The sequence below is a fragment of the Chlamydotis macqueenii genome, chromosome 12, assembly GCF_036417535.1.
Source record: "Chlamydotis macqueenii isolate bChlMac1 chromosome 12, bChlMac1.mat, whole genome shotgun sequence".
Taxonomy (NCBI): Eukaryota; Metazoa; Chordata; class Aves; order Otidiformes; family Otididae; genus Chlamydotis; species Chlamydotis macqueenii.
In genome coordinates, this window is record NC_141567.1 from 16,782,007 (window position 1) to 16,805,616 (window position 23,610).

Sequence of the window (23,610 nt, forward strand, 5' to 3'; positions counted from 1 at the left end):
CCGCCTGCAGCGCGGGGCGGGGCGGTTAACCCTGTGGGCGGGGCCACGCTCTGCAGCGGGGGGGGGGTCACCTACAGAGGGGGCCTATGGGGCGGCCGCCCGGCCCCATACCGCCCTCCCCTATGGCCGCTATAGGGTACGTGTAGGGCCCCGCCCGGCCCGGGGGGAGGCGGCGTCGCCACCGGAGCGTCCGCCGCCGCGGGACGAGGGCTGCCGGCCTGCCCTTGCCGAGCCATGGCGGAGATCCGCGGTGAGCGGGGCCCGGGGGGGTGGGGACCCCTGGAAGTTGGGGGGGTGGGTTACCCCCCCACGGGGCTGGAGACCCCCCCTGGGCGACGCCCCGGGCGGTGGGGCAGAGGGACCCCCAACCGCCCTGCAAGGCAATTTAAAATTGGCCCCCCCATGCACCCTCCGTGCCCTGGCCCTCTCCCACCCCCCCGGGATCCCCGGCTTGGGGCTGCCCGGGAGGGGTTTTTGGGGGGGCAGGGGGGTTATTTCTGACCCCCCCCCCACATCTCTCCCCCCTGCCCGCAGTGTTCCCCCTCTCCTGCGCCGTGCAGAACTACTCCTGGGGGAAGGTGGGGCTGGCGAGCGAGGTGGCCAAGCTGGTGGCCAGCAGTGACCCCCTGGTCCAGATCCAGCCCGACCTGCCCTACGCAGAGGTGAGTGCCCGGCTGCGCGTCTGTCTGTCCATGCATCCATCCCGGACACGCGTCCATCCCAACCGGCTGCGACTCTCCCGCCATCCAGGGTCTGGCCGGCTCAGGGAGCGATGCAGCTCACTTGCCCGTCCCCAGTCCCCCATAGCCCCTGGGGTTGGGGGGCTGCCCGGGGAGGAGGAGAGGAGAAGCCCGCCGTGACTCAGCCCCCGAGGGAGCTGCCTTGGCCGCATCGATCGCCTCTGGGGCCAAACAGCCTCCAGAAAAGCCCAAGTCATCCCCTTGGCTGCCCGGCTCAGGGGTCCATCCGTCTGTCTCCCGCAGCTCTGGATGGGCACGCACCCCCGAGGTGATGCCGTCATCCGGGATAACCGCATCCCCCAAAAGACCCTGGGCCAGTGGATCGCCGACAACCCCGCCTGCCTGGGGGCGAAGGTGAAGGACGCCTTCCAGGGCCGCCTGCCCTTTCTCTTCAAGGTGCTGTCGGTCAACACCGCCCTCTCCATCCAGGCGCACCCAAACAAGGTAGGGAGAGTCCCGGGGGGGGCAGCCCCAGCCAGACCTCGCGGACCAGGGAGCTCACCCGTCTCCTCTGCCCCCCTCTCCAGGAGCTGGCAGCGAAGCTGCACGCCCAGTTCCCCGAGCACTACCCTGATGACAACCACAAGCCTGAAATGGCCATCGCTCTCACCCCCTTCGAGGGCTTGTGCGGCTTTCGGCCAGTGGAGGAGATCGTCTCCTTTCTCCAGAGTAAGGATGGCGAGGGAGGGTAGTTGCAAGGTTGGATCCTGATGCCACCTTCCCTCCATGGGGTGGATTTGGGGTGGGGTTGGTGGCTGTGATACCTTGGGGTGGGGGTGCTGGGCTCCCTCATGGTGGCGGCCGCCGGGGATGACTCGGGCTGACCACCCTGGCAGGCGTCCCGGAGCTGCGGGCGCTGATCGGGGAGGTGGCAGCGGAGCAGCTGGAGCGGAGCGGGAGTGACGATCCCCGCGGCGTCTCGGCTGCCCTCCGTGTCTGCTTCACCCGCCTGATGAAGAGCGAGAAGAAGTTCTTTGTCGACCAGCTGAACATGCTGGTGAAGAGGATCTCCCAAGAAGGTGGGTCCTCTGCCTGCTGCAGCCCTTGAGAGCGGTTTGGGGGGCGGCTGTGTTTAGGGGAGGGGGCGGGGCACCCCACTAGCCCCATCTCCAGCGTTGCACCTGGTCTCTGCCCACACAGCGGCGGAAGGGAAGGACACGTCAGGGAGCAATGGGGACCTGCTGCTGCGGCTGCACTCCCAGTACCCAGGCGACATCGGCTGCTTCACCATTTACTTCCTCAACCTGGTGAAGCTGGAGCCGGGGGAGGCCTTGTTCCTGGGAGCCAATGAGCCCCATGCCTACCTGCATGGAGGTGAGCATTGTGGTGGGCTTTCCTAACCCAGGACCCCACAGGGACTGTCCCCCAGTGCAGCCGTGGTCTCCTGCACAAGGTTGGATGCCCCTGAGATGCACGGGAGAGCTGGGGTGGGCTGACAGAACTACCTCATCCCTGCAGACTGCGTGGAGTGCATGGCGTGCTCGGATAACACGGTGCGTGCCGGGCTCACCCCCAAATTCATCGACGTCCTCACCTTGTGCGAGATGCTCAACTACACGCCAGCGCCCAGCAGCTCCAAGACCTTCCCAGCCACGCAGAGCCAGCTTGACCCCAGCATCTACCTCTACGACCCACCCGTGCCAGACTTCACCATCATGAGGATAGAGGTGAGCGGCAACGGGTCTGCTCTGGGGACACCTGGGGGGAACACCAGCTTTCTCCCATCTTGGCTGTGCTCTTGGTAGGACATCTGAGTGTTGGCTGGGGTCTTCCTGATGTGGGTGTGCTCGCCCTTGTAGCTAGTGCTCCAGGGAGGATGGAGGGATGCTTGTGTCACCCCCGGGCAGCTCTGCAGGCTCCTCTCCCTTCCCTGTTCACACTGCCCAGAGCTCGCTCATCTTCTCCAGCAGCTCTGGGCAGAGGGAGGACCAGGAGGAGGTGTCTGGGGTGCAGCTTGGGTGTCCTCAGCTAAGCTGAGATCCCTGGGTTTGGGCTGCTGCAGGCACGGTGTGGCCTGGGCACAGCAAAGGTGGCTGCAGGGTGGGAACAGGGATGACCCCATTCCAGCTCTCCGAAGAGAAGAAAATCTGCAGGAGGCTCAAGCTGCAGTGACCCTTTCTGTTGCAGATCCCCTCCTCCATCAAGCTGTACCTGGTCTCCGCCATAGACTCTGCCAGCATCTTACTGGTGATCCAAGGGACGGCTGTGGGCACCTCCACAGCCGCAGCCTCCGAAATGACTCTGCGTCCTGGCTCCGTGCTCTTCATCTCTGCCAACGAGAGCATCTCCCTCCACCTCTCCTCGCCAGACGGGATGCTGCTCTTCCGAGCCTGCTGCCTCCTCTGAGCGAGACCCGGACACCTTCCCCCATCTCTCCACGTTTGAGTAGATAGAAATGGATCTGGGCAAAGTCATCTCACTTGGAAGTTTCCCCTCCATCTATTAAACCCCCAAAACAGCCCGCACGCCGTATATAGAGAGCAATTTCACAAATAGACTCCTGGACGTGGCGTGGAGCAGGGCGGGCAGAGGAAGAGCATCTCCCTTCACAGCTCGTTAGCCACGTCCGGTAGCACAATCCCCTCTGGGTGCTGCTAATGCCATGCGGTGACTCTTTTTATGACTTTTTTACCCCCTTCCTTCTCACTGAGAAGCAGCAGGAAGGCGCAAGGTGTGCACCCTGGGGTCTCGAGCATCTCTGCCTGGCTTCCAGGAGGTTGCTGCTCAGGCTTTCTGCTGCTCCTGGGTGCCCAATGGGCCCCTCCTGAGCCTGTCACCCCTTCCCCAGCTATAAAAGGGGGCTGCTTGGCAGGATGATGGAGCTGGAGAGCCTCAGTGTTGTGAATAAAGTGGTGACTTTGTCCTTGGTCCAGGGCAGCGTCGTGTAGGGAGAAGGGGGAGAAGCCGTGGTGTTTGCAGGGCTCATGTACCACAGAAGGAGGCTGGAGGCAACTCCAGCATCCCTGCAGTGCTGGCTGCAGTCTTCCCTGTATTGCCCCTGCGGCAGCTCTGCAGGGAAACAGGACACCAGGGTAAAATGTGACAAGGGAAACTGGATTGCTCAAAAAATGCGCCAGGGTCAGGGAAGGAGCCCTCCCCAGCGGGGCTGCTGGGAAAGCGGGGCTCAGGGCCCCTGCCACAGCACCAACACCCCCTCAGAGTAATGAGATCCAGTTTATTGAGTGCTCCCTTTGACCAGGAAAATACAAAAAAAAACAAACCCAAAAAACAAATAAACCAAAAGAAAACAACAGTTTGGGTCTCTAGACATTAAATATTTAAATAAGGTTGCTTTGTAAGAAGCTGATTGTCCTCTATGTAGTAGAGCAGGACCATGATTTTTAAGGCAGCTTTTAAGGTTCACAGCAGGTAGACTCCCCAGTCACTCCAAATCTACACCCAAACTGTGCAGAGCTGGCACGGGGGGCGGGTCTGGGCTGCCCCTCGCCTGCTTCAGAGCAGTTTGGGGACAACTGGAACAAGCCATTAGCTCCAAACCCAGAATTAACGGGTGCCTCAAGAGGCAGAAAGCAGAGAGGTCCCAGCCTGAGCGGTAGCTGCTGGTGGATGTAACAGCAGATGCTTACAGCTCAGCTGCCTGCTCCAGTCCACTCCGCTGGGTTCTCCCCATCTTACCTTCTCCATCGGAGCTGCAATCTTTGGTTCAGATCAGCCCAGGCTTTGGGAGCAGGGAACCTGGCAGCAATTAATCGCAAGCAGCATGAAATAGGTAAATGAAGCAGCTCTCTGCCAGCCTGCACTGACCCCAGCCCCGCTGGCTTGGCCTCAGCCTGCCAGGGAGGAGGGGTGCTAAAGCGAAAATAAATAGAAAAGGGGTCTCAGGGCTTTCCAGCCTGGTCCCACACCACGGCAGTTCGACCCCACCATGAACCATGTCTTCACTGGGGAGGGCTGGGAAGGGCAACCCATGTCCAGGGCCAGGTCCTAAATCCTCCACAAGGCCAGTGAAAGGAGGAAAAGAGGAGCTCAGGCAAACCGAAGAGCATTTGCTGCTGCACCTCCCCATTCCTTCCCTTTACACCCCCACCGAGCTCCCGGGCTCTGCCTCTCCTCCCTCCCCACCCCAGCCAGGCGACAGGTCTCATCCAGGCCATCTAAACATCACCGTGCCACCTCTCCCTGATATTGCTGAGCGTAAGGAAAAGTCCCGCGGGGTTGGTTGGTTGGTGCTGCTCACCACGAGTGGCATCGCAGCATCATTCAGTCCTTGTGTCACTGTCCCAGCGTGGGACACAGACACTGACAGCCATCCCACGGGACAAAGAAAGTGCTGGCTTTTGACCTGTTCTTGCGCGGCTCCGGCTGAGCGGCATCTACTGGATCACGCAGGAGAGATTTTCTCCGAAACAACAGGGGCAAGAAGAGGAAGCAACGGGTTTCGGGGGGATGAGATCCAGATCTTCGTCATCGGGGACCTCGTCAAGGTGGTACCCATCCTGCAGCAGCTGCCGGCTCAGGTCCTGGTTCACCTGCTGGGGGGGAAACAAAGGAGGCAGAGCTGCTTAAAATTAGTCCCAGTTTAGTTAAAATTTAGGTCCCAGGGCTTGCAAAGGGTAGGGCTGTGAGTATGAAGGGCATCACATCCTCCCTCCAGTGCCTTTGCACGGGGAGAAGCAGCACAACCAGAGCAGAGAAGACAGAAGCGAAAGACCAAAGAGGTTGACCAAAGAGGTTTTGTTGGGCTGCAGCACTCCGACACACACCCCATGCACCCCAAAACACCCCGCGGGCTGCCACACCCTGTACGATGGAGCTCTTCAGCTGCCCCTCTACAGACCCCGAGGTGTAACAGGGACGGGGGAACCCGCGGAGAGCGTGCTGTCAGAGCCGAACCCCTGGACTTGCCTCGGCAGAGGAGTAGCCCGAGGAACATCTGGATCCCAGCTCCCCGTCACTAAGAGAAGAAGGAAACGGTCAGAGCCAGCCGGGACGCAGCATCTTTGCTTGGGACACTGATAAGGGCATCTGGGGGAAAAGGGAGCCAGCAGCGTAACCCCGACGGATTTGTTAAATCTGGGACGACGGGAGTGTTTCACTGCTGAGAGGTGTCCAATGCAGTCGGGGATGCTCTACAAGTGACAAGGTGAAACCAATCCCCCCAAAAAGCCAGCTCTGAGCCTGAAACACCCCCCACCCAAAATCCTGGGATATTTGCCCAGTCCCAACCTGTCCGAATCGAGGGAGACCAGGTTTTCATCCGCTGTCTGGCTGAGCGCCGTGTAGCCCTGGTTAAACTTCACCGACCTGCCAGAAAGTGGAGCAGTCAGCCCGTGAGAGGCATTTTGATGTGAAAATGCAGCCACCGAGCTGCCAGACTGAGCAGCCAGGGCAGGAATCCCGGTCCTGAATGTCCCTTCCCACCCAGGCACTGTCCAGGGACACCACCAGCTAAGAATAAATACCACCTAAGCTCTAGCCTACCTGATTAAATCCTCATCACCAAACCATCCCCAAAACAAAGAGAAGGAGCATGGTCCCTGCTAGAGTAACTCCTAATTTTGCAGGCAAAGTGCCGTCTTTTATTTTAATCAGATGCCTGCTTGCCGCAACACAGCCAGCAGACTAAGGTCCTAAACTCATTTTTTTAAATCCTTTGAGCTTCCCAGTCTCCCCAAGGAATGTGAAAGATACATCTCGGGAAAAGAAAACCGTGATCAGACCTTTTAGCTGCCGGCTTCGGCTGGTGCGGCGCGGGTCCCCCCAGTAGCCCCTGCCTTCGCAGCGCTGCCTTGGCCAGCTCGCGCTGCCTCTCTGAAAGGCAAGCACAGGGGCAGAGCTAAAAAAAGAGCGGTTTTTAATGGTTTTATCCCCCCAAGGAATAAAAAGGCTTTCGGTTGCTCCCACCCTCGGCGAGAGGTGCAGTTATCTCCCCGAGTCCCTGAGGTGACACCGAGCGTCACTTACGCAGCTTGGCGTGAATGGAGGGAGGCTTGCTCATGATGTACGGTCCCCTTTTCTCCACCGCATCCGTCGCCTTGTTCAGCCTCTTGCTTTCAGCCCAAATCAGCTGAAAAAAAAAAAAAGGGAAATAAGCAAATTTAGTAGCATCTCTCTACGGGGATGAAGTAAACCGGAGCGATCTGGCCATTCCTGGGAACTCAGCGTCAGCGGGGAAATCTGCCACCACCTCAGCTGGGGAGAGCTGGAAGGGGACGGCTCCTCCTCTCCAGTCCTCCTGCTGCGGACGGAGGAGGGACACGAACAGGAATAAGCAGGTCTATTAACAGACAAAGGGATTATTTGGGAATGGCGCTTCTAAATTAAAAGCGCACGTGGCGACCAGCAGTTTCTTTACCAGCTGAACTCCAGTAATTCTCGGGAGATGACGTGATGGAGGAGACTTAAGTAGCAGGTTCATCAAGTAAAATACAAGGATACTTTAATTTATCCACAAGTTTTGAGCCTTTCAGGCTTCTCCCCACGCAATAATAAAACCACATCATTAAAACGAAAGCAGTGTCATATAATCAGGGCTGAGAGTCAGGGCTTTAAGGAAAAGCCTCCCTCGTCTGTAAGGCATTAATTGTCAAGGAGAGCTGGCACTGCTAAACGACAATGGGCAGAAAAAAAAGTTATACAAATATAATAACTAATGCAGAAAATAGAGGAAAAATCAGAAAACAGGGGGAGAGAGTTGGTGCAGAGGGACTGGGAGCTGGAGGAAACAGTTAATGAAGAAACAATGCAGAGGACACGGGGTGGGGATTGCAGAGCACAACCAGGATTAGCATCAGTGTCTTAAGCCAGAATTAGCAGGGCAGAGCCTTACTCGTGAGAATAACTCCGTGCGCAGGGAGCTGGGGCCGCCCGAGCCGGTGGGATTAACCAGGCAGGCAGCAAACCTCTGCCTATGCCCCTCAGCATGCGCTACACCCCTCCCCATATAGCCCCTGCGCGTGGGGGGCTTCCACCCTGCCCCTACCCCACACCGTGCCTCCGCGCCGTGCCCCCCACAGCCCAATGCACGCGCTCTAGCCCTGTATTGCTCCCTGGGCGTATGTCCCAGCCCGTAGTGCCCCGCGCACACACCCCAGCCCTACACCCACGGCGCGTATACCCCACATTGCCCCCCCTGTGCGTATAGCCCAGCCCTACACCACCCCCATGCACACACCCTATGTGGCCCCATACATACACCCCAGCCCCACAGTGCCCCATGCACACACCCTACACCGCCCCATACATACACCCCAGCCCCACAGTGCCCCATGCACACACCCTGCACCGCCCCATACATACACCCCAGCCCCACAGTGCCCCATGCACACACCCTGCACCGCCCCATACATACACCCCAGCCCCACAGTGCCCCATGCACACACCCTGCACCGCCCCATACATACACCCCAGCCCCACAGTGCCCCATGCACACACCCTGCACCGCCCCATACATACACCCCAGCCCCACAGTGCCCCATGCACACACCCTGCACAGCCCCATATCACCCCCTCACGCACACATCCCATACTGGCCACCATGTACAGCCCCATACACCCAGCCCAGCCCCACATCCCAGCCCTATAGCCCCCTACACACTCCCTATACAGCCCCATACACCCACCCCAGCCCCACACCCCAGCCCTATAGCACCGCACACCCCAGCCCTATAGCACCCCCATGTACACCCCCTATACCCCCACACACCCCCTGTACCCCCCCACATGCACACACCCTATACAGCCCCATACACGTACCCCAGCCCTATGCCCCCCCCACACACCCTACCCTGCCCCACTCCCCCTGGCCCCGCACGTACCCCCGGGCCCCGCCGCCCGCCGGCTCTGCTGCCAGCGGGAGCGGCACCGGCACCAGCCCCCGTTCCGCCGCCGCCCGTCGCCATGGCCGCCCGCCGACCCCGCCCCCGCGCCCCGCTCGCCAATGGCAGCGCGCGGCGGCGGGGCTCAGCCAGTGGGAGACAGGGAGCTGGTGCGCCCCTACGCCGCGCATGCGCAGCGCGCCTTTCCGCAGGCAGCGCACCGGGACACCGGGACACCGGGACACCGGGACACCGGGACACCGGGACACCGGGACACCGGGACACCGGGACACCGGGACACCGGGACACCGGGACACCGGGACACCGGGACGGCCCTGCCCTGAGCTCGCCGTGCACCGGGGAGCCGCTTCCCTGCCCAAATTCCTGTTTTTCTGGAAAACTCCCTTTTTTTTTTTCTCTGGAGAAAACCCCCAAGTACAGAAAAATGAATTTCCCTTTTCCCCTCCTTTTTTTTTTTTTTTTTTTTTCCTGAAATCCCTGCTTGCACAGAGGCTGAGGTGGAAAACAGGCTCTTCAGAGTAACACCCCTCCCAGAACAGATTCCCGGCCCCACAGCCAGAGCGTGTGCCCCTCGCAAACAGGAGCCTCCCCCCCACACGGGAGGCAGGGACAGTTTTGGGAGTCCCTGCTCTCCCCACAGCTGTGCGCAGAAGCGCATCACCGTGCCCTCCAGATGGGTCCTTACCTCTCCCTTCCCAAAGGTGGAGCTGGGCGCTTGGGCAAGGCTTGGCCAAGCAAACAATGCTTTAGAAGCTCTTAGGTGTACCTTTGCAGTTTGTTTCTTCCTTTTCCCCAGAAAAGCAAAAAGAAAGAACCACACGAGCCACCGTCACATCAGTCAAACCAGCTTTTCCTTTATTAGGCCCAACTTCACATCGCATACACTGTGACTCAATAAAGGAAGAAGGTATTTCAAATAGGTAATATGTTAACGTTTGTGTCTCCAGGCGACCGCGTACAATCAGGTAGCATCGGTAAAATGCTCAAGTAATGCACCTGGAACAGAAAAGAACAGAGAAGCCGTTGAAGCAGCAGCCCGCTATCTCCACAAAGTTTCCGTGGGGCCTCAAATGCGTTATTTTCACTGCTTGTTTTTGCACTCAAAGCCCAATTTAACCAACCACACACAGCTTCCAAATGCAATTCCTGCATTGCCAGCTTCGTATCTCAGGGCAAGGAGGGCAGGGTCTTAAAGATCGAGAATTATCTGCAGTCTGACACCTGATAGCTCCATTCTAAGTGTAATATTAAAAAAGGCTGGAATATGACACTGGCCGTCTCCTGAAAGACCTGAGACTGCCTTTACACAGCTTCATTTCCATGAGGATTTTTATTTAGGGCTTCATTTTAGTCTGGAATTAGAGTATGTTAGGTCTTGCCTATACTTAATGACAGATCCTCGTTAATTGGAGAAGCTGCTGTTTAGTAACAACGCCTTCACACGCTGCAGCTCATGCGTGAGCTTGGTATTTATGATGGGGAGCTAAACGTCTTAGTTATAGCTGTTTTCAAGTTTAGAAAGTACTCAGAAGTTTTACTGTCATTTTAGAGCTGAACAAGTGGCTTCCTGAGATTTGATGCCGCTGCAATCAGGACGAAACACACGTGCCCTGCTCCTGAAACTACCCAGGCTGATGAGTGTTCTGCGCACAGAGCAGTTAAGCTCTGGCTATGCTACAGCTGATGTTTATTCTGTAAGCAAGAGGCCCTCCAAATTAGTGTTCAACTACGGAATGAGATGCTATTTTAAGTGTAACATGAAAAAACATCAGTGGATTTGGGTGACCACCATCAGCGAGACCCATTTGCTAGCACAAGCTAGTAATTAGTGTCTCCCAGTTTTCTAAATTGGCTACGCTGTGACGATAAAATGGAAGTTCGTGCACTTCCAGAGGAAATGGGTCTTCCCCTTTGCTAAAAATGCTTCTGGGGGAAAAGCTGATGAGGAGCAAAGGTCAAGATGCCGCCAAATCAGTGCTGAAATACCCGTTGTCTCGGCAACTGCTATCTAGAAACTTCTGGGAGGCTGGGTATGGTTGCCAACCACCTTATCCCTTCTCAAGCAACTGCACTGTTCTTTTCCTAAGCCTTCGCTGAAAATGGTTACTACCTTTTCTAGGAGACCTGTAAAGATACTTGGAGAATCATGTTACAAGGAGTTCACAGCCTCTCACAGACCCAGAAATGCAAGGAAGAGGACTCTGTCTTTGCCAGGAGAGTTTCAGGGTACCAGAGTCCCACGCCAAGCGTCTCAGAAGCAATGAAATTCCTTACCAATAAAGTTTATGCTTTGTCCAGGCCCAGTTCCTCTGGAGTGGAGATTCCCAGTTCACTCAAAGTTGGTCTAAGTTCCTGGATAACGTAAGGATAGATTTCCTTGTGAGGTCCTGCCTTGTCCTAAATGAAAAGGAATGGCGTTATTTCAACAGCAAGCTGTTGTCAAGGCCCACCGCACACCAGCCAGGTTTGCAATGAAGATGTGTGTTCACAAAAGGGTGCATGGCCTCACCCCCCTACTCGTGAGAGGAGCTCCTGCGGGACAGGAGAGCACAGCCCAGCTGCATCTGTGCGTCAAGTAAAAAGGCTTGTACACAGCTGTACTGGAAAGCCCTCCTACCAATCGACCCTGACTGCAAAGCATCCCAGAACAATGCTGAACTCCCCTTTGGGGGATTTGCGGGTTATTCGTAACACTTGACACATTTCCCTCACTTAACATGAAAATGGTATCTGATCAGTAAAAGGGGAAAAAAAACAACATCAGCTTTTGGGCAGACCTGAAAGAAAATAAAACTTCCTTGGAAATTAGGGGAAAACCAGCACCCCCTGAATAATATTTAGGCAGGACTCCAGCAGGACCATAAATTTGCCTGAGGTCTGATAAACTGAGTTGCCCCCTACATGCTGGGGGACCAGAAAAAAAAAGATAAGGAAAACATATGAAGATTCTTCCATTGGTCTTATGTCTCTAAAACCACGGAAAGAGTTCCAGTTCTACAGAAGAAAGCAGAAAAAGCCAACTGAGAAGCAACTGATTGTGGAGCAGAGTTTGAAGCAAGCGGATTTAACAGTTAGCAGCAAAGACCTCCACGCCAGTCCTCCTCGGTTGTGGCGAATAACAGTTGGAAGAGCATAGCTGCTGGCTTCTATGACTGAAATGGAACTCCTGCCCCTCTTTCCCACCCATTTTAACTCCCTGTTAAGTGAAGGCTGGACTCAGGTTTCCAGGTGCTGGTTTCTGTTGTTTTTCAAGCCTACGCAGCTTCCCGAGTTACTACTCCCAGCCAGTTCAGTATTCAGTCCCTTAAGAAACCAGTAAGCTGCCTTTGCTTGAGATATTTCCAGTAATGAAAAAAAGAAGAAAAATGCAGAGTCAGGATCAGGAAAGGAAAATACGAATGTAAGAATGTCACACTTGTGAAGCTGTGCTGTTGAGTATTCCTACCTCAAGACAATTATTTCAAGCCGCTGAGCACATGCTCATAACGAAGCTATTGATTCTGGCAGCAGGAAATAGCGGTTTCCCTTTGCACCACCAACAGTAAGGCAAGAAAAACGCTTCCTCCGCTGGGCTTTCAGCAGTGTGAACACAGCAGTTGTCCTCCAGGCTGCCATTCCACTCACCTTTACAACTTCTAAGATGCGGACAGCACTGGCAAAGTCATTTAACCGTCTGCATGCCCTCAGAGCTGCATCGATGATTTTTGGTTCCGGAACCAGGTCATAACCCACGAGCGTGTTTACGCCTGTGGATACAAGGAAACACCAACAGGAACTTGGCATCAGCTCACCATGCTACCAAAAGGAACCTGCTGAGCATTATTTTGCTCTATCTCATGAAAGTTAAGCATTACCACAACATCAGTCGCCACTAGAAGCTGATTACAATTTTCACTCCTATTTTGGGGACACACACACAGAGCCAAGGGTTTTCTTTTGCTCTGCTCCCTCTCACCGTTGCTCACTGCTGTAGATTTTAAGTGGATTTCACGAAATCCCAGTGGGCCAGTTTCACCCATGCTCCCAAAAGGAGTCAGTGTCTGTACCGCAGCATGAGTTATGGAATCATTAAGACATCCAAACAACTTCATTCCTACAGGTGTAACGAAACTAGAACTCGAGCTGCTGTCTATTCCCCTCCTCTCCTTTCCAAGGGAAGAGCCCAACACCAAGTCATCCAGGTGAGGCTGGAACCATCCCTCTGGCTGTTATGCAAACACATTTATAAGCTCTAATTGGGGTAGTTTAACAGGAGCTGGCAACTCCACAGCAAACAACAACTGGAGACAAGCAGAGAGTTTACAGTGAGTTATGGCCAAGCCATTAAGTCAAAGTCCAAAGAAAAACACGTGTGGTTATTCACTAAGCAACAGCTGCGCTCAAATACACTTTCCTCAGGGCAAATGTTTCTCTCCCTCCCATCCAGGTGTTAAAACGTGTGTTCTGGGCCACTAAAATTTACAAAGCCTGGACTCCCACCGCCTTTTACCCCCACTCTCCCCCACCCTGCATGAAGTGGTTCCTTCCAACCTGCTTGTTTGGTTGGTGAGGTGCCATCACCTCCTGCAACAGGCTCAGAGCTGAGCAGACAGCAGCACGCCAACCACAGGCGCACACGGAGCAGGCAGATGACTCAGAACAGATAAAGAAAGGCTCACGTAGTGCCTTGCCCCAACTGGGTACTCTCCTACACCAAACTCCCAGTTTGCACTATTTCTGCAGCAAAGTAAAAATAAGTTGATATTTCTGGTCACAAAACTGTGGCAAAGCAGTTGTATTTACTCAATGCGACTCTTCCCTTTTCATTTAACATACCTTTCCTGAGCTCCCAGGCATCAATATCTGGCTTGTTGAAATACGTCACCCAGCGAGCATCAAATTCTTCATCTGATTCTTGTGACCCATGAGAGTAGCAGCGGGCATGCAGTACAGCTGAATGCAAAAAGAAAGAGGCTTTGAGCAAACAGAAAATAGATGTACTTCAGTCCTGACTGAGAGATCAAAAACCATAAAATATGTATTTCACTTACTACACTCAATCCAGGTCAGTCCTCAGCCTGGGTCAGGACTAGATGAATACAGCTTATTAAACAGCTGTTGTTTGTTTTGTGGCAAAGGGTGTATTTTCTGTTTTCCATCAGAATTCCAAAGCATTCCCAGACCCTTTGGTCAGAGCAGCATTATTTAATGAGAGGGGGAAATGCAAGAGAAAAACTATGCTGTATAACCAGGCCTGAAGAGAAGTTTTTCTGTGAGCCCTGATTCCATAAGATACAGGAATTTCCCCTCTTCCGAGAGCCAAACAAGCCAGAGAAACGTAACATACACGTACTTCATCAACAGACCCTCTGAAGTAGCACGATTGTTCTGTTCCCCATGTTCAACCCTTCTCAAAACCACAGGACTGGTCCGTGCAGTGAGTTTAGCTACACACATCAGTTTCTTAGTGACATTCCTCGCAGAAATAAAACCCTACACCCTATTAGTTACCCGTTACTTAAGATGAAAATGCTGGTTTATTCCAGAGTAACTTCCTACTCCTGAAATTGCTCCATAACTGATTTTGTAATCCAAGAACAGCAGATTTCCCAATCAAGAGATTGGCTTTGATGGATGACTCAACAGCAAAGAGCTGCAGGTTTTTGATTCCACCACAAGTTCAGAGTTGAAGAAGGCTTGGTTTAAAGTGGTTTTAGGAATCTGTGCAAAATTACCTAAGCCCAACTATAAAGGCTACGAAGAGCAGGAGGGATGAGAGCTGTTACAGGCTATTGAAGAGTTGAAGGAGAAAACAAAACTACTGCTGTCTCAGTATCTATCCATGATTAAACTCCTGAACCTCAAGGTTAGAACTGCGTTAATACTTCATAATTAATACAGCACAAAAGGGGATTGTACTCTATTGGACAGACATGGCCGATACGACACTACTCTATCACAAATTGCTTCTTTGGGAGTGCCTTGGTTTTTTTTAACCCATAAATACTGGAAGAGTTTTCCAAAAGGAACCGAAACCTAGGGTTCAGCCAGTTCCACCCGAATCAGAGCTGTACTGGGTCCTTCCTGCAAAGTCCAACCGCTTTGCAAGCTGCCTTCCTGGCAGGACACAGCCTGGCTGGAGACTGCTTCCCTTCCCCGCTGGTAATTTCACTCCACTAGTATCTGCAGAGGTCACACCCTAGATATGACCTTGACAGTTTGTCGCTCCGCTGCAGAGGAAGTCAGAGCTAGTCACTTTTCCTTTCTTAACCTAACACGAACTACTCAGGCTGGCCAACTACAAAGTTTTAGATAAAAGAAGCAGCCCCTACACCATGTATCTTGATTCTGTGCACAAGGTATCAGATTGGGTTGGAGTTTTGCATCCTTCCCAGACACATTTTTCTAGTTTGAAGATCACAGCGAGTGGCATACTGCGAAGCAACACCCTAACTCTACATAAAATATAATGGAACAAATCACAACAATTTCAAGGAATATCTTTAGTTGCATTAAATGACAGCCCAATCAGAACACAATACAGATTTTTCACAAAATGTAACGTGGTCCAACATTTCAGCTGCAATTCTCGTGTATGCAACGCTTCCCAAACTATGAAAATATTTTCATTTGGTTTATCATTTATTTTCATTTGGTTTATCTACATAACTAGGTAAAGGAAAAGTAAACGCCAGGTGAAGCAAGACGTATAATGCTCTTTTGCCGCTCTGTAGGGAGATTCCCCATCCTGTCCCCAGCTCCAAAACAGACCTTTGACCTCGCTTTCTCCAATAAATCACGTGCACAGCTGAGCTCAGAGCAAGAGCACTCCTCTGTAAATGCTCCAGTGTCCAGGCAGGGAGTGAGAGGACACTGCTGAAAAGCCCTCAGATGCCAGCTGTTTAGGGGAGAATACTTTTTTTTTCCTGAACACAAAGCAAATCCTACAGAGAAACAGCAAATTTCGGTGTGAGAAAAGCCTAGACTGAAGATCTTGAATGCCACATTTAAGTCAAAAAAGTAAAGTCTCTTTCCACTGAGCAGTCAAGAAAACCCTTCCCTTTAGTCTTAAACGAAGGAACGACTTGGCTAGACTGAAAGGATCCTGAAGAAAAATAGTAAAGACCACAAGAATTTAAACTCTGGATTTCCAGGAGGCATGTTTCAATTGCTGCCATGTTTCTTTATCTCCCTTTATTTTCCATACTAAGGTTTATATCTATGTACTGGAAGCACAAACTGGAGAACAGACTCCGCGAGCCTGGCAGAGGAGAAGCGCCGCAGGAGCCAGCCGAGCGCCTCGCATTTCAGTGGGGTCCATCAAGGTCACCATCACACACACACGATGCACGTGTCACAGGTGATCCACGTCATGTGGAGATTCCCAACTCACGGAAGAGCCAAAGGGCAGGTATGTTTGCAGAGGCACGCTTTCAAGAGAACTCAACAAGCTTCAAGAGCCTGAGAAGTCTAAAATCATCTAATATCATACAAACATGTTTAAATCTTCCCTGACTGCCAGAATTTGTCAGCTTTCCCTGTTAATGAGCACGGGAGAAAACCACGCATCGAGGGGGGCACTAACTTGCCAAAAAAGGCCAGACTGGCAATGACGAGCCCAGGGTTGCACGTGCGTTACACAGAACGGTTTGCGGCATTATATAACGTAAACCTAAACCCACGGGCTCACGAGATGAGCCCAGCGCGTTAGATTTGCCGAAACACAAACCCCGGAGGCCACCGGCAAAGGCGAACGGGGTCAGAAGCGCTAAGCGGGGCGTTTGTAATACAAGACCTTGGAAAAGGAGAACATGGAGGCTGCAGAGGCGTGGAGAAGCAAGGGCCACGAGCAGCCAGGGTTCAGCTGGAGTACAAAGGCACTGCGAGCACGGAATTTTAATGGATTTTAAAACAGGGGGAAAAAAAAAGGTTTTTAAGACACATCCAGGAAATCCTAGCATACAAACAGACCGACCACCACTTATTACCCTGCATTTAAAAAAAATGCAGTAATCCACTCCCTATGGCAACGGTTTAATTCACCTGTGCTGCAGAAGAGGCACGCACAGGTCTCGGAGCGCTTCAGACACGCTCGCTGCCTGTTAATGAGCGATTAATTGAGATGCACAGGCACTGCCTCCTCTGCAGCCTCGGGATTTTCGCTCCGGTTCCCTGGTCAGCATTCACGCCGCGCTGCCTGCGGCTGCTTTTATTCCCCTTCCTATTAACTGCGGTGTTAACAAGGAGAGGGAGAGCCGGAGCAGGGCTGGCCGGTCCCGATGGCCCCCGGGCCCGGGGGGAGGCTCGGTGCCCGCCGGGCCCGGTGCTGAGCGGTCCGGCGCGGAGGTCACCGCCGCCCTCCCTCAATGTCACCTTCGCGGGAGGCTCGGGAAAGGCGCCGCTGGCCTCTCCGCTGCAACTCCGGGAAGGGGCTCGGCGCCCCGCGGGAGGCGGCGGGTCCGGTAACGGATGTGGGGGGGGGGGGGACGGGGGACACCAGTGGGGGCGGCAGAAGGGGGGCAGTGGCCGGGCCCGGCGGAGGCGGTGCGCACTAGGCCGCAGGCGCAGCCTGCCCTCGAGTGACGCCGGCGGGTCATTGCAAGGACGCGGCGCCACCGGGACGCGGTCGGGACCGGGCCCCTCGGGGCCGAGCCGAACCGGGGTGGCGGGAGGGTGGGTCGGGGCGGGCAGGAAGGACGCGGGGCGGGCGCTCACCTGCGGGGCCGGCGGGCCGGCGGACGGTGGCGCGAAGGCCGGAGACGGCGCAGCGGCGGAGGAGCGCGGCGGCGGTGGCCAGCATGGCGGCGGGGAGGCGGCACCGGGGGCGCGCGCCGCTCGCTCCTGGCACCGGAGGGCGGGCGGGAGGCGGCGGCGGCTACGGCGGCGCCGCGGGGACACACCGCGCCGCCGCGTGACGGCGGGAAGGCCGCAGGGGGCGGGGCTTGGCGGCCGCCATTTTGTGGCGGGGACCGGGCTGGCGGGGGGCAGCCGTCGGCCTCTCCCGCCTCGCAGAAGGCCTCAGCGGCGGCCCTCGGGGCGTTCTTGGTGCCCGGCAGCCCCGTTAACCGTGTCCCCTCAGGGATCGGGGCCGCAGGGAAGTGAGGGAGGACCCTTCGCTGTCCCTCCTTGCGGTCACCGTGTGCCACCGGCTCTGCCGAGGGAGAGCAGCCTGAGTTCTTCCCACTGAGCGAGGGGAAAACGGGGCCCAGCCTGGCTCTGGGCGCAGCATCCAGCAGCTCCGAGGGTTTCTGTGCCTCTGCCCCAGTGCCGGCTCTGGCACCCGCCACGGCGGCTTCCGTCACGCCCTCGTCCCCAGACCTCGCAGGCCCTGAGCGCAGGGTGCTGCCGTCGGCCTCCGTCACCCCGTGTGCCGGTGGGAGGGTAGGGCTGGCCCCACCACCACGAGGGACACCGCAGGGCTCACAAAATCACCCCAGAAATTGTTCTTCGCAGGCGCCTGCGGCTGTGCCTCAGCAGCACAGCACAAGATCATTGTGACAATTTTGCTCGCCGTGTCCCCTTAAGGACCCTGTGGAGGCAGATGCCATCATGCTATTGTAAATGCTTCATATTTGGGGTTACAGTCATCTTTTTTTTTTTTTTTTAAACCGTTTTCTCATGCAGGAAATCCTTGGCCCGCAGCCACCGAAGCGAGGAGTGCAAAATCCCCAGGCTCCTGTTGCCTCCAAGATTTAAAATTGCCTGCGTATAAAATCAATTAAAAATAATTTTGCACATTAACAAAATAATAAGGAGAAATGAATTCTTTTTTTTTTCTCCTTGCTGGGAACAATGTGAGACAGCAGCAGTGGGGCAGGGCTGGGGAGGTGAAGGGCTGTTGGTTCTCAGCTGCATGGATGTGACAGTCTTTCGGCTCCGATCAGAGCGTTTATGGAGGAATTTATTTATTAGCATGATTTTTAGTACGTTTAGGGTAGGAACTCCTACTCAGTGCTCCCCTTGCATGCAGGGTGGAGGGTTGAACCTGATAGTGTTTGCACCGGAGAGAGGAGGCCGGGAAGAGCGATCGCTGGGTGGGACGGAGCCCAAAGCTTTCCCAGCCCCAAACTCACAAAAAAAAAGAATTATTAAAAAATAACAATTGGAAATTAATATTCAACGACATGGCGACAGGTAAGTGAAGCGAATCAATCTGTGGCACAGCAGATAAGCACAAGCCTCTGGCCCAGAGGAGCAGCTGCCTGCTGAGGGAGATAACAAGGTCATCGCCAAACAAACAGCCCCCTGCTTCCTCCTCCTCGCTCCCCGTCTCCTTTCATTCCCGCTCCCAGCCAAGCAAAGCGCTTGCCAAGCAAGCCCTTGACAAAAGAGGAGACGCTCGCCGTCCCCAGAGAGTGGGAGCGAGGCAGGGAGATAACGCAGCTGCAGCTGGAGCATCCCTCCCGGGTGGCTTTCGGGAAGGGTACGTGCATTAATACCGATTTAATTCATCCTGCGGCGCCCCCGCGGGCTGCCTGGGCTGGGTCAAAGGGATCCGTGTGGAGCGGGGCTTGCTGGGCTCCCATAACGCATCCCCTGCCCTCCCCGCATCGCCCTGGTCCCTGCTGTGCCAGGCAGGGGGGGTGGCATGGGGGTTTTGCCAGGCTCTGCCAGAGCACGTAGGAAAAACTATCCCTGATCCCATCCTGCCTTGGGACGGAGTTTGGCCGGGATCCCCTTGTCCTGGCTCGGCGGCAGTGACCGTCACACCCTCACTGTGCTGTGGTCCGTAGCCAAGATGTTCCCCCCATTTCCCCATAGACGTATTTCAAGTATTTATAAAAAGCTTTTATTTTCTATTCATTTTATTTTACCCCCTGGAAGAAGCAGGAATTTTGCTCTGAAGAGCTTTTCCAGGGAGCTAGCCTGCTCTGCAGCCAAGCCCACAACCCCAAAACCTCCCCATCCTGCACCAGGCACCGCATCCAGCCATGACAACCTACCTAACGCTCCCACCGCCCCCAGCTCCAGACCCTACAAATACCTCCGGGAGAGCAAAGACCTGAATATTTGATGTGGGAAGAAGGGTTTTATTTCTTCTGCTGTCCCGCAGGCAGGCAGCGCAGCGCTCGGCTCAGCAGGCACCGGGAAGGAGCCGCTTGTTTGTGTGTTTTATTCGGGATGAATCACGGCGCCGCGGGGCGCTGAGCTCGGCATTAATAAACCTGACGGCTCCTCGCCGGGAGTAATTGCAGCGGTTTTGATAATGAAGGGGTTACTCCAGCGGGCTTGGGGCAAAACCATCTCTCCTGATGGCTCCGACATCGTAATGGGGAGCGATGATGTGCAGCCGGTGCACGTCAAAACCCTCGGTGCAAGGCAACGGGTGCTCTGGCTCCGTAAGAGTCACTGCAGAAAGGGGGCTGGGGGTGGCGTTGCCTTCGGGTGTGGGGTCAGCAGCTCCCCCAACACATCCCCCTCGCTTCAGTCCATAACCAAGAGCTGGCAGATTTAACCTTTTAACGCTCATCCCAAATCTGGGCACAGGGTACCCCCCAGCAGCAAGCATGTATGCACAGGGGTCAGCCGGAGCAGCGGCAGCGAGTGGGGACGCGTTGGGGGGAGCCTGCAGCACACCAGTGACCCCAGAGCAAGCAGGACACGGGCTTTGCTCTGCCTTTACCCACAGCAAAGTAGCTAAAAAAACCCCAGAGTTTCTCCAGCATACAATCTCCTGCCCATATACCCAGTCAGGGCAGGAAGTGGTGGGGTCAGTGGTGGTGGTCCGGCTGGTGGTCAGTGGTCCCCAAGCCCCTTGGGCTGTTGGGTACCTGTACCTGCATCTTCTTGGTCAGCAGCTCCTCCTGGGGAGGTGGCAGGGGCCGCTTCAGCCCCTTGGTGGAGGAGCTGGACGTGTCTTCTGCATCACCAAGCTGCGTCTCCGGCCCGTGCCGGGGCTCCGGGGGCTGGTAGCCCGTCTGGTTGGGATCCAGGGGGTCTCGGGAGAGCAGGATGCAGATGGAGGGGACGTTCTTGTGGACGGTCAGGTTCTGCGCCGGGCTGCCGGCCAGCGGGTCCTGGTTCTCCCAGACCTCCAGCAAGGTTTTGTAGCGCACCTTGGTGACCTGGTGAAGACCTCCCAGCTTCCGCTTCATGATCTCCACGCAGGTGATGGTCTTGGTGACCGCCCTGCCGCAACCACTGAAGACGATCTGCCGGCTGCCCTTCAGCTCCATCTGGGCCATGGCGAAGTTCATCAGGTTCCTGATCTTGCTGCCCTCCTTCACTTTCATCTCCACCACGTCTGGGGGCAGGTTGGGGAAGGGCAAGGGGCTCTCCTCCTCCGACGTCCTCACCTTTCGGAAGTTCTCCATCCTGGACTGGGCGACGGGCTTGGGTCCCCCTCCTTCAGCAGCCATCCTTCACCCCTTCCTGATGGATCTGCTCGGGCTCCTAGCCCCCCAGGACCATGGCAGGGCTGACTCCGCTGCCCTCCGCTGAGTTTAACCCTGTGTCCCCAGAACCACCAGTCCCTTCCCCTCTCCTCGCTCGGAGCTGGTTGCGGATGAGCTGGCAGGGGGCTCAGTGGCTGTGCCAGAGGCTGTCCCCCGGAGGGGACAGGGCTGCGGGATCCCCTGGGTGCCTCCAGTCGCTCCCAGTGGGGACAACAGCCAGCTCCGGCTCTCGGCGATGCTTGGGCTCCTCTGCTCCCACTGCAGCACTTGCTTCTGCTGCTCTTTGCTTCATTCTGGACTTCAGCAGCCCCCAGAGCTGTTCTGTGTAATTAGCAGATCCTCCCCCTCTCCCTCCCCTTCTTCTCCTCCTCCTCCCTTCGCTCAGCCTCCCATCCCAGCACCCAGCTCCAGCCTTCATCCCTGCCTGGCACCCAGATCTGGGGAAGGCAAAGGGGAGCGCAGGGAGCCTGGGTCCCCGGCCAGGAGGATGCAGGCAGGGAAGGGAAGGAAAGGGAAGGGAAAGAGGGGAAGGTGGAAGGCAGAAGGAGAAGCTCACTCTTGCCTTCGTGATGCTCCCAGAGTCCTGCCCCCTTAAAGAGAACCTGGTCCCTTCTCTCGGTGCTTGCTCCGCTCAAGGACACCAACCGCTAACTGCGAATGTCAGCCTCCTCCCTGCCTCCCCTGCACCCTCTCCCCAGCAGCATTCCCAGAGGGATGAGGGACTCCTGGCCGCGCTGCACGAAGATGCTACAGAGATGTGGGAGTTACTATGGGAAAGCCAGCAGCCTGAGCTCAACCCTTATTAGCCATCAGAGAAGCTACTGGGGCCCTCAGCCAGCAGAAAGCCTGGCAGATGGCATCGCGGCTGTGCCTGGCTGTGGGGCTGGGGCATGCACTGAGTGTGCTGGAGCTCTGCTCCCCCCAGCACCCTGCAGCCTCAGTGCTGGCTCTGCCCCCAGGAAAACCTCTCTGTCCCAAAAGCCCCGAGGAGCAGATGTCACGGCAGAGCCGGTTTTCATGGGTGATTTCTCTCCCTCCACCACCTCCTTCCCTTCCTCCTGCTGCTCTCCCAGACCCTGTCCCTTGCTCATCTCCACGACCCCAACGCGGAGCTGCCCGCTGTGGGGTCACCGTTGTATTTACGGCCGGAGCCCCTGCCAATACATCCCGGGAGATACCTACCGCAGGCCAGATCTCCTCTTTCTGCCCCCAATCCCTTCCCCGGGCAGAGGCCATGTCCCTCTGCCCGCCCCTGTCACCTGCCTGTCCCCTGGCCGCCCCGGCACCCCCAGCCTCCCACCCCGCTGGCTGGGGGATCATTGCACAGCGGAAAGACACGCCGAGTATTGACTTGCAGTCAAATCTTATCGGCCTCTGGCGGCCCCTGGATTGTTTTCACTCCAAGCAGGGCTTGAGAAAATACATAAATAAACCAATCGATCCGACGCCCGCAGAGAGGAAGGCGGCATGCGGCCATCCCATCCCAGCCAGGACAAACTCCTACAGCCCTGTGGTCCCCAGAACGGCTTTCTGGGTACCACTGCCCTAAATGGAGGGTGGGTGTGGGACACCCCCCAGTCTGACTGCCAGACTGGGGCCCCGGGGGGGCTGCGGGCGATGGGTGTCTCACCCACGTGGGATGGGACGCTCCGTCTAAGAGCAGAGCCGCGCTGCGCTGGAAAACCCGAGGGGATGGAGAGCATCCATCCAGTTTGTTTCCTGCCCCAACGAACACCCTTTTGGCAGAGAGGGGGAAACTGAGGCAGGGCACGCCACGCTCCCAGGCTCACCCCCAGCACTGGCGGTGGATCCAGGCTTTGAGCATCCCCCAAGCCATGCCCGGCGCTCCGTGGCAGCGAGCGTGCCTAGTCGCTGTGCTTCCACCATGACTCCCTCACTCATAGGAGACAAAACAATGTCATTTTTCTCCTTTTCCGCTCAACGACTCTTTGTGGTGTCCTTACAGCAGGCGCTTGGCTCCTTCCTGGGGCGGGTAGGGATGGATTAAGCCTCTCTCAGGGAAATTGCTGCCTTCAAAAGATGCTAAAACCCTAGGAAAATAATTGAGAAGGATTTTAGCAACCATTTGCAGAGCGTGTGCAGTCAAGGGAGCAGAGAGATCCCTCTGAGTAGCTATTCGGGTGTGCAGACAGCATGGGAGGGTTACGTGGCCACTGAGGGCTGGCAGCTCCGGGGCTGCTCAGTGCCGAACCTGCAGCCGGATAAATCCCCGGTGCGGGGGCAACCATCCAGCCCTTCTCTCCTGTCCCAGGACCAGCTCCTGCCTCCTGCGGCCCATTTTTCGTGGCATCGGGGCTCCTTCCCCACCCATCAGACGCTGGAAGTGGCAGCAGCTTCTCTTCCCCCACCGCCTCTAATTGCTGCTTAACAAACTCCGCTTATTGCAGCCTCCGAAATGGAGGCAGGCGAGGTGGAATCACAGCCAAGCCTTCCCGCATCCCTCCCAGGGCTGCGGAGGGTGCGCTCCCCCCAAAGCAAAGGCTGTGGTGGTGGTGGGGGGGGCATTAATGACAGGGTCTTGCTTTTCCTCTGCAGTGCTTAAAATGTAAATGAAATTCATTATCAGCAACTCCATTGCTAATTACCATCTGAAGCCATTCATTAGTCTGTCAGCTTATTTGTTGGAGGACAACAGAGTGGATGGGTTATTCCAAGAGAAGGAAAAGCTGAAATGAG

At 55.8% G+C, this 23,610-nt stretch overlaps 4 protein-coding genes across 4 annotated transcripts; 1 reads left to right on the forward strand and 3 right to left on the reverse strand.

Moving 5' to 3' along the window:
• Nucleotides 1-57: 57 nt before the first annotated feature.
• Nucleotides 58-3,608, forward strand: MPI (mannose phosphate isomerase). Its single transcript, XM_086757473.1, has 8 exons — nt 58-250; nt 535-662; nt 984-1,184; nt 1,268-1,409; nt 1,577-1,759; nt 1,881-2,054; nt 2,199-2,407; nt 2,868-3,608. The coding sequence occupies exons 1-8, from the start codon at nt 235-237 to the stop codon at nt 3,084-3,086; spliced, it is 1,272 nt and encodes a 423-aa protein (XP_086613599.1). The 5' UTR covers nt 58-234; the 3' UTR covers nt 3,087-3,608.
• Nucleotides 3,609-3,895: 287 nt separating this feature from the next.
• Nucleotides 3,896-8,602, reverse strand: FAM219B (family with sequence similarity 219 member B). The gene is made up of 6 exons (XM_086757474.1): nt 8,519-8,602; nt 6,666-6,768; nt 6,422-6,512; nt 5,928-6,005; nt 5,607-5,655; nt 3,896-5,233 (listed from the first exon to the last, which is right to left on the reverse strand). Exons 1-6 carry the CDS (start codon nt 8,600-8,602, stop codon nt 5,075-5,077), a joined length of 564 nt encoding a protein of 187 aa, XP_086613600.1. The 3' UTR covers nt 3,896-5,074.
• Nucleotides 8,603-9,373: 771 nt separating this feature from the next.
• COX5A (cytochrome c oxidase subunit 5A) lies at nt 9,374-17,394 on the reverse strand. The gene is made up of 5 exons (XM_086757610.1): nt 17,234-17,394; nt 13,355-13,471; nt 12,164-12,285; nt 10,814-10,936; nt 9,374-9,535 (listed from the first exon to the last, which is right to left on the reverse strand). Exons 1-4 carry the CDS (start codon nt 17,316-17,318, stop codon nt 10,823-10,825), a joined length of 438 nt encoding a protein of 145 aa, XP_086613736.1. The 5' UTR covers nt 17,319-17,394; the 3' UTR covers nt 9,374-9,535; nt 10,814-10,822.
• A 1,905-nt stretch (nt 17,395-19,299) lies between these two features.
• RPP25 (ribonuclease P/MRP subunit p25) lies at nt 19,300-21,209 on the reverse strand. The gene has a single exon (XM_086757403.1). The coding sequence runs from the start codon at nt 20,875-20,877 to the stop codon at nt 20,230-20,232; it is 648 nt and encodes a 215-aa protein (XP_086613529.1). The 5' UTR covers nt 20,878-21,209; the 3' UTR covers nt 19,300-20,229.
• Nucleotides 21,210-23,610: the final 2,401 nt, after the last annotated feature.

Excerpts from the sequence above, each read along its gene's own strand:
- RPP25 (XM_086757403.1), bottom strand. The coding sequence starts at position 20,877 with ATGGCTGCTGAAGGAGGGGGACCCAAGCCCGTCGCCCAGTCCAGGATG.
- MPI (XM_086757473.1), top strand. Across the intron at positions 663-983 it reads CCGACCTGCCCTACGCAGAG|CTCTGGATGGGCACGCACCC; the intron begins GTGAGTGCCCGG and ends TGTCTCCCGCAG. Across the intron at positions 1,760-1,880 it reads GAAGAGGATCTCCCAAGAAG|CGGCGGAAGGGAAGGACACG; the intron begins GTGGGTCCTCTG and ends CTGCCCACACAG.
- FAM219B (XM_086757474.1), bottom strand. The coding sequence starts at position 8,602 with ATGGCGACGGGCGGCGGCGGAACGGGGGCTGGTGCCGGTGCCGCTCCC. Across the intron at positions 6,769-8,518 it reads GCGGGCGGCGGGGCCCGGGG|CTGATTTGGGCTGAAAGCAA; the intron begins GTACGTGCGGGG and ends TTTTTTTTTCAG. Across the intron at positions 6,006-6,421 it reads CCGAAGCCGGCAGCTAAAAG|GTCGGTGAAGTTTAACCAGG; the intron begins GTCTGATCACGG and ends ACTTTCTGGCAG.
- COX5A (XM_086757610.1), bottom strand. The coding sequence starts at position 17,318 with ATGCTGGCCACCGCCGCCGCGCTCCTCCGCCGCTGCGCCGTCTCCGGC. Across the intron at positions 12,286-13,354 it reads TGCCTGGGAGCTCAGGAAAG|GCGTAAACACGCTCGTGGGT; the intron begins GTATGTTAAATG and ends TTGTATCCACAG. Across the intron at positions 10,937-12,163 it reads GCATCTTAGAAGTTGTAAAG|GACAAGGCAGGACCTCACAA; the intron begins GTGAGTGGAATG and ends CTTTTCATTTAG.